The sequence below is a fragment of the Gossypium arboreum genome, chromosome 13 (assembly GCF_025698485.1).
Source record: "Gossypium arboreum isolate Shixiya-1 chromosome 13, ASM2569848v2, whole genome shotgun sequence".
NCBI classification, from domain to species: Eukaryota; Viridiplantae; Streptophyta; class Magnoliopsida; order Malvales; family Malvaceae; genus Gossypium; species Gossypium arboreum.
The window spans coordinates 47,286,775-47,295,954 of record NC_069082.1 but is presented as its reverse complement, the minus strand read 5'-3'; the positions used below and the strand labels follow the sequence as shown (position 1 = coordinate 47,295,954).

At 31.7% G+C, this 9,180-nt stretch overlaps 1 protein-coding gene and 1 long non-coding RNA gene across 2 annotated transcripts; one reads left to right on the top strand and one right to left on the bottom strand.

The window, feature by feature from the left end:
* The first annotated feature begins 429 nt into the window (after positions 1-429).
* LOC108463085 (uncharacterized) lies at positions 430-3,272 on the top strand. The gene is made up of 4 exons (XR_001868005.2): positions 430-683; positions 1,052-1,133; positions 2,264-2,337; positions 3,017-3,272. It is a non-coding gene; the product is annotated as an uncharacterized LOC108463085 (long non-coding RNA).
* Positions 3,273-4,722: 1,450 nt separating this feature from the next.
* LOC108463087 (30S ribosomal protein S31, mitochondrial-like) lies at positions 4,723-5,135 on the bottom strand. Its single transcript, XM_017763027.2, has one exon. The coding sequence runs from the start codon at positions 5,066-5,068 to the stop codon at positions 4,796-4,798; it is 273 nt and encodes a 90-aa protein (XP_017618516.1). The 5' UTR covers positions 5,069-5,135; the 3' UTR covers positions 4,723-4,795.
* Between the last annotated feature and the right edge of the window lie 4,045 nt (positions 5,136-9,180).

The window sequence follows — 9,180 nt, the reverse complement described above, 5'->3', positions numbered from 1 at the left end:
TTAGGTAACTAAAACAGAATCACACTCATAATTAAGTAATTATTCGTATAGTTTATCTAAAAATAAAAACCATGTCATCCAATCATTTCAGATTTAACAACACATGAAAAAAAATGAATTGAATAGTTTAATATTTAAATTTAAATTTTCATAATTAAATGACCAAAATAGAAATAAGATAAAAGTTTAGTAACCATCATATATTTTAAAAAATAAATTGATATATGTTTCTTTGGTTGTAATAAAATCAAATAATATTTTTTTACCAAAAGTATTAAGTGTAATAATAAAATATATTATACTTGACATAAAAATAATCAAAAATCCAAACATGTTGTGTAAAAGGAGTCCAAGAATAAAAATAAATATCAAATGATGTTTTTCACTTTTATTTTAAACAAAACGATTCTATTAAATTAAAATGCTAAACGGTGCGTTGGGAGGACGATAAAACACAGTCGTTTCAAATCAATTGGCCCGGTGTCCGCACTAGTACCGTCTTAGATCACTTTCTTCCATACCTGAAAAGTGAAAAACGGAAGGCAACCAAAATGAGCGGAGCCACGACGGTGGCGTATTTAGCTCGAAGAGCAGCGCAAAAGGAGAAAGTCCGGATCCTCTACGGCTGTGCCCTTAAAGACATCCTTAACTGGGCCGTCCATCGCCACCTCTTCTATCAAGATGTATTTGTTCTTTTCACGCTCTTTTTTTTTTTCAATTAATTGAAACTTTGATTTTCATTATATTTTTTTAGTCCTCTGACCTTCGCGAGAAATTCGAAGCTAACAAGCATGTGGTTTGTCTTCTACTTTCACATTTTCTTCTTGAATTAATTTATTTATTTTTAGTAAATAATATTGTTGGTAAACTTGAATGAAGATTACTTGAGTATTAAAAGTTTCTTTTTACTATATTTTTAAGAATTTTCTTTTGGAATTTTTTAATGATGACGATTCTTTTGTGTTTATGTTGGCCTTTCAGTTTGTATATTTGGTGACGCCGACTTGTACAATTTGCTTCTTCTTTTTCTTTTTTTTTCTTTTTTTTGCAGGAAGATCTTGATACAGTTGATAAAATGATAGCTGCAGGTGAAGCAACTTATAATAAGTGGCGGCATCCTGATCCTTATATCAGTGAGTACCGAATACTGCAATAGTTAATATGGTTGGTATATATATAAGAGAGTTTTGGTGAATTAATGGAATGTGAAATAGTGCTTTTCCTTTGATGCGTAGACTTGTCTAAAAGAGATTGGTCATCCAATGCAGTGGCGGAGTGAAAAAAAAAAATTTGGCCAAAATTAAATTGTATATTTTTACTATGCAATTTCATTTTAATAGTCTGTATCTTTATAATTTTTGAAAGGTTAAATTAAATTTTTATCATTTTTGGGGTTAAAGTGTAATTTTACCATTACTAATGTAAAATTTTATAAATTATAAAAGGTCTAAATTAAAAATCTACCATTTTAGGGGGGCCTGGGTAGCCATTGATCCAATGTTTATGTCATCTCAATAATTCTTGTTTTGGATTCATACATTCCTTTGAAACAATTGAGAGGAAAATGGTTCGAAATTTTGAACATGGGGTAAATTCTTTTGATATCTAATTAACTTTTTATCAGGGTTTCAATTCCTTCTTCGGTGATAGTTTCATGATTCATGATTTACCAGTGGACTTCCATTTAAATGTAATAAACAAGATACATGATTTACCAGTGGACTTCCATTTAAATGTAAAAATATGTATATATTATGGTTTATCAAAGGCATATATTCCAGCTTGTTCAATATCCTCCTCTGTATTGTTCCAGTATTTTGACAGGAAAATTTGAGATCATTCCTCTCAGATCCCATTGTGTTCTTTACATTGCTCTTCTATCTGTTATCCACTATTTACAGTGATTATCAACCCATTATTTCTGCAAATTAGAAGAAAAGTAAAAAGGAAAGCCTTTTTGCTTGTCTTGTATTACTACTTCCATCCATTTTTACCATTATTTCTTTCTTTAAGTAGATTTTATCTTTATTTTGATCAATTACTATCTATATTCCTGGACAAAGGTGGGGTGAAGGAAACCAGGGAAGTGATTTTATCCCATAAAGTGCTTGCATCCTTCTAGTAAATGCTGTGCTGTGTTGTCTTATTTTGTTGCTTGCTTAGTTGACCTATATTTTTTGGGTATTGTCAGATGCTTTTATGAAATTTTCCAATTAAGTTTGTTGCTTTTTTATCCAGTTTTAAAATTTCACTCTTGATGCAGATTGAGATTGTTTATGATTGTGGTCGAGAAGACAACGACTAAAACATATACCTTTCCTTTCCCAAGAAATAAAGGTTAGCCATATTCTTTTGTTATATAGAATTCACATCATCTGTTATATAATTCACTCCTCTCAAATAACTGGCTACTGATGGGTTGCACTTTTCTAAAAATGTTTAGCTGCTAAAATAGCTTGGATTTAATTGAAAATGCATTTTATGCCAAGAGAGCTGCTTCTCCACCTGTATAGCAGGTTGGAAGTGAACAATGTGTTAGTTTGTCTCAAAATTGGGTTTTTTGGCGATGATAACTTTCCGTGTTAAGTCTCCTCCTAATCTGTAACGATGTTTTCTCTAAGGTTCCAATCCAATGCACGATCAATTAGGTAGTGATTAAAAGTCTCTTTCCCCCAGTCTACCCATTTGGTTGCTTCTTTAATGTTGAACCTTTTTAATTCCCGGTTGACGCAGCTGAAGCGTGAATAACATTCATGTTGATGCTTCTTTTGCACTTGTTGCAATGTGCCAGTGTTTGGGTTTCTTTTTATTAGATAATTGTTCAGATTGATTGAAGTAGGAAGATCATGAATCCTTTCTTGTGAAAACTATTTTTGTCAAAATTTTACATGCATCTTTTTGTCTACTTGGCTACTGCATTTAGACCTGGCAATTCATTTTGTGTTTGTATTGTTACTTTCAAATTGTGTTTAATTTTTTATTACATTAATAATTTTTGTTAAATTGATTTTGACAGGTCGTGTATTTGCATGTTTTTCGGGTTAATTTTATCGTAGAAATTGCAAGGAAACCTAATTATGATGGTGGCAGCATGCAAGACCTTCGCTTTCTTGGCATTGGCTTTTAAACGAATTATTCATACAAGTCATTATTACTTATTAGCTCATATGTGGTAAAACGCCCTTATACTCCATGAAACAAACAAAACACGATAGCATAAATTTGCAATTTGGCACCAACAGATGTTGGGTGTGGATATTTTCTTCAAGTAAGATTTCAGGTTCAAATTTTATGGATTGAAAAAAAAAAACAGCGTTGCCGTTCAGGGTTCAATGGATTTAGTTGAAATCTAATATTGTGGGTCACAAAAGTAAAAAACATACAAAATTCTCAGCTAATGATGTATAGTGATGGTGCAAAACAATATCAATATAAAACATTTCACCACCTTCGTACTCGTTTCATCGTCGCCATGTAAAATCATATTATATGCAATAAAATTGACCCGATTGAGACATAGATTGGTAATTCCTAGAATGCTTTTACAAGTAAAAAAAATAGTGTCCATTACAGAGTTTTACGGCAAAGCTCCTCTGTTTTATTAGTTTTATTTGCCCAGAGTGAGAGAGTGATGCTGGACGAGAATGAAGAAGATGCATTGTAATCTGTTTTAGGTAAGAACATTTTGGGGTTAAGCTCTCTCAAGTCGGGACTCATTAACTGTTATCACAATGTCAGTGATCTGGTTGACAATGGTCAGGGGAGAGCAGGCACTATAATCTTAATGACTTCAAATAGGGTCACCACCAATTTATTTGTATTTCGAATCTTGGAACCCTTCACCATAGAAAAGATTGAAGACATGAAACTGGGTTTCATCATGCGCTAATGCAGGTTTTGAAGTGTTTTTTACTTGACATTCTACAGAGATTAAGGGAGAATTGAGTCACTTGAACCTTGAGCTCTGAGGCAGATGCTTTGTTCCTTAGCTCACATGTAACTTTGGGAAACACAGGCAACAAAGTAATGCAGGAGTTTGCAAATGTTGATTTTTAGCAAAAGGTAAATGATCTCTCCTCTCTTATTCTAAATCAGATTAACTATGAAACAATTTTTTTTTTTAAAAAAAAAACCTATATCCAGTATAGCTATTATGAAATATGACATACCTTCCAAAAATTTGGATCCGAGATATATCTTCAAAGGTTCATTATTTGACTGTTTAGGGTCTGCACTAGAATTTCAGTACTCTGGGCAGCAACCTCATTTGATGGGTGATCTATCTATGAGGCCTATGGCAACCGGAATTGCCTCTCCTAACCTAAACGTTTTCTGAGGCCATGCTTTATGTTGCAGCAGATGAAAACCAAGCCCTTGAATTAAACCAGGGACATGCATTCAAGTAAACATCCGTAAAACTGGTTCTTTCTAAAACCATAAATCATTTACCATGAAGAACATCATCTCACTCCTAAATTCCCAATTTTCAACTCATGAATGGTATCTTACTCAAGACCACTCTAACTCCTAATTCAGCTTATCTGAAAAAGACTCACAGTTTCCTAGGGGCTCTGCTTCCTCAACTACTAATAATTGCTGCATATAATAATTAGGGTTTTCTCTGGTTCTTATGCAACAACCATTCAAAACACTTAAAATTGTTTCTAGAACTTAAACCAACAAATATAAAAGCAAAGCTACTAATAACAAAAACCCTGAAAATTGTACAAAAGTTTTTGCTTTATTATTACAGCTATTACAAAAGAGAAAAAAAAGCATAGTTTTTGAAAAATAATCAGATGAGCTTGAAGGGGAGAGGCCAAGGGGTAGACCTGGGAACTTCGACCTTGTCTTTGATACGTTCTATCTTCTTCTCTTTCTTGGGTCTGGCGTTCCCGTACGATCCTTTGAATCTCTTCCCTTTCTTCGTCTTCTTGTCACCTCTGCCGCAAAGGGTCGGTGCCGGCGGCGACGCCATTACTCCAATCGGCGAAGCCGATGATAGAGCAGGCCACTGCTTCATCACCACTCTCCTTGCTACGGTGCCGCACCACTGAATTATCGCCATTTCCACGGCTATCTATCAGTAACGGAGGCAGACAATAGAAGCCTAGAAATAGAATCATTGGGCTTTATATTTTATTTTGGGCTACTTATTAACCAACCCTCTTTTCTATTTGGACCCATTTTACATTGCTTTCATTTAATCCACTTTTTGTACCCTCTATTTTACTTTTTTAATTTTCAAAATAAAATAAAATAAAAACTTTGTTTTAACTAAGTCCTTTTCATAAATATTTTAAAAAGAATAATGTCTTTTAAGTAAAATTTGATATTCAAGTACTTATATATATACTATTTTTTATCTATGTAAAGCACGAAATTTTTGTATTTAATAATTAAAATTTATTAAATTAGTTCATTTAAGTTTTTAATATTTTTAATATTTTAAAATAAAAATATTAGTTTCACATTTAAAAATATTATAACTGATATTAGAATCAATTAAAATAATAATATTTGATAAATGAAATATCTTTAATTTAAAAATTAAAATTAATCTAAGAAAGTAAAGTTCCCATTTTTAAAACAAAATATTAATTTTTCTTTTTTCTTAATGAAAGCTATAAGAAAAAAGTTTTAACTTTCATTTAGAAAGTTGATAAGTCGCTATTTATAGAGTTATTTTTAGGTAATTAAAATTTAAAGATAATTAGTTAATTGAGTCTTAGTTTAATTAGCATGAGCATTGTTGCTAATGCAATAGAACATGGGTTTGAGTGTGATAAAGCGCATTATTCTCCTATTTATGGGTCGTAGAGGGGTATGGGTAGTTCTAGGTATTGTGTAAAAAAGAACAAATATGATCAAAACTTATAACGAGATTGTTTAAAAAAATTAAAAGTAATTATGAATTATAATTCTTAGCTCGATTGATCACTAGAATAGAATTGTAATCAGTAATTCAATCGTTTCATTGAATGGAATGGAATTGAGTTGTAATAGTATTCTTGTGTTTGGTTGAATGGAATAAATGTTGTAATAGCATAGGGAAAAAGGCTTAAATGACCAAAGTACTATTAGCAGAATTTTTTTTAGGTAGATAATTATTGTTATTGTTATTAAATTTTAACAGGATTATTATTAAATATAATTTAATAAAAATAATAATAATTTTAATCATATTTTAATATAATTATTATTAAAATATGAATTAATAAAAATCATAACATAATCTCATTAAATTAGACCTAATTATGGGTCGGGCCACTCGAGGCCTGAAGGCCCACCCAAAATGTGGGAGGGTTTGAGCAAAAATATAGGCCCAAAAAATGGGTTTGGATAAAAAATAAGGCCCGTTTAAAAAACGACCGAGACTCGGGTAAGGTATTTTTTGCCTCGGCCCAGCCCGGCCCGAATTCACTAAAAGACAAAAAAATATGCTCTTTTTTTAATGTTATTTTCTTGTTATTTTCTCCTATTTTGCTACCATTTTCTCTGTTATGTTGTTAATATTTTATTGTTATTGTTTAGATATTGTATAAAATTTATTTTATTATTTATTTTGTTATTATTTTAAAAGAATTTGTTAATTTTGTTATTATTTTAGAGGCATTTGCTTGTTAAGTTATATTTATCTTAGTGTTATTTAAGTCTACATATTTTTAAAATTAATTTTCAATTTGTTGGGAAATATTTTTTGATGTTTTAGTATTTTTTATGTATTATATATATTTAAAATTATATAAAAAATTAATACGGGCGGCTGGACTAGGCCCGAATTTTAGCATTTTTATCCGGGTCGAGCTTGGGCAAAATTTTAGGCCCATTTTTTAGGTCGAGCCGAGCCTGGGCCTAGTAATTGGGCCTAAATTTTTCGTTGTCCCAGCCCAGCCCATGAGCATTGTAACACCCCCTAACCCTTATCTGCCACCAGAACAGGGTTATGAAGTATTACCGGACATTTCAGATCAAATATGTACATTACACAACCAACTAATATGCACATTACAAATAACCACATTGTCCCTTTCATGAGCCCTTGAGGCCCAAAATACGTATTAGAAACAAATCAGGATTAATTCGAACACACAAGGAAATTTTTCGTGAAATTTTCAAAATTTATCCTAGAAACAGGGCACACATGCTCGTGTGAATCTAGGACACGCCCGTGTGGTCTTGGAATATACCCGTGTCTCAAACAGTGTCCTACCCCATGTAACTATCTAACTAGGGTCACACGGCTAGCCACACGCCCGTGTGCTAGGCCATGTGTCTCACACGACTGAGATACACACTCGTGTCTCTGCCCGTGTATAAATTCCTGGGCATTCTGTTTTGAAAAATTTAAGCAGCAGGGGACACACGGCCAATTCACACGCCCATGTGTTAGCCGTGTGTCTCATTCGGTCCAGTCACACGCCCGTATGTCTGGCCGTGTAGACTCAATATGAGCCTTAAACATTAAGGTTACCATTCCCTGCAATCTTGCACATCAAGCAACTCAAAACCATTTATTCAACCAATTTAAAACTCATTTAAATACACTTTAAACATGTTGAAATAGACATTCTAAGTACCTAACCAATGTACCTTCATAGGCACTCTACCTAATTTATTCAAACACGTATATGCAAATTGTTACTAAATTATCTTTTAGGAATCAATTATCATTATACCTATATGTTCACACATAACCAATATGATTTTACGCACCCTTTTAAGTTTATTCGACTACTACTTTATCTCTCATCATTCAATCATATCAATATTTTAAGGCAATCATGTAAACACCACAATATCAAACATAAGCCAAATACATGATTAATTTTAACAAAACACCTATAGACTAATCTTTAGTCAAAATAACCTATACATGTCATTATAACCAGAATCAAGTTATCAATAATTACCAATAAAACCAATGGATTGTGTGATATAGCTCCGATAAGCTTCCAACTCATTCGAGCTCCCGATAACCTGTAAGGTAAATAAATTAAACAAATACGTAAGCAATGATTGCTTAGTAAGCTCATATAGTCTTTAATCATACTAATTTATTTCAATTATAAAACTTTACATTTCAAAAATAATCTAATATTGTTACCATAATACTCATAAACTATTCTCACTAATTTACAAGGTGAACTAATCCATAGTATCACACATAGACTTATAGTCTCAAGCTTAGTAAAAAAAATTTATAACTTTAATTCTTCCACACTTATTCCATATGCATATCATTCAAGTCATATGCATATCATTCAACCATAGTTACAAATTAATGCATTTAACCAAGCCTTATTCTAATTGGACACATAATAAATCGTTCCATAAGAAATTGCATAATCTAAACCTTACCATTCCTTCATGAACACTAACTTATTTTCATTAAAATACTTACCATTTCAATGCATCAAATAAATAGACAAATTATTATTCAGCTAATAGCTTGGCAATTGCCTAAACATCAAACAACAACAATAGTTAGTGTACTTGCACATCTTACATATAAATTTAATATTGATAAACTTATTTTCTTGACATGTTACCATATACATGCATTCCTTGTATCAACATAAATAAAGATAATCACATATTTACATGTCACTTTTAATATATATTAAGTAAATACCATTTCCATGTCACGTTTCAATATATCATGTAAATATCATTTCCAAGTATTTCAAGTATATACCGGTAATAATCATAAGTCTTTCAATATTAATTCATAAATATTTACAAATCACTCATAGGACATCTAATTCTCATTAATTTGTTATCTTAAATGGCTTTTCACAATTTGTTTCACATTTCATTACACAGTTGCAATATCCATTCCATAACCATTTCTTGAGTATATAACTCATATGTTCCATATTTTTGCAATATATTTCACATTCTATTTTCAATTCATTATTTCACTTCCGTTTCTCATACCATATCATTTTAATATCAATTATAAAACTTTATTATTCATTTACCCTTATTAACACGACTCAAACTCGAACGGATACACGGATCCAACCAAAACACACCAGTTTGGCACCCAATGCCTCATCGGATAATTCGAAGTAATAGTTTGACACCCAGTGTCTCATCGACTATGCCAAAGTAATTTGGTACCCAATACCTCATCGAATTTATCCGAAGTAACAATTTTATACCCAGTGTCTCATC

Coding starts and splice junctions, on each gene's coding strand:
- LOC108463087 (XM_017763027.2), bottom strand. CDS start 5,068: ATGGCGATAATTCAGTGGTGCGGCACCGTAGCAAGGAGAGTGGTGATG.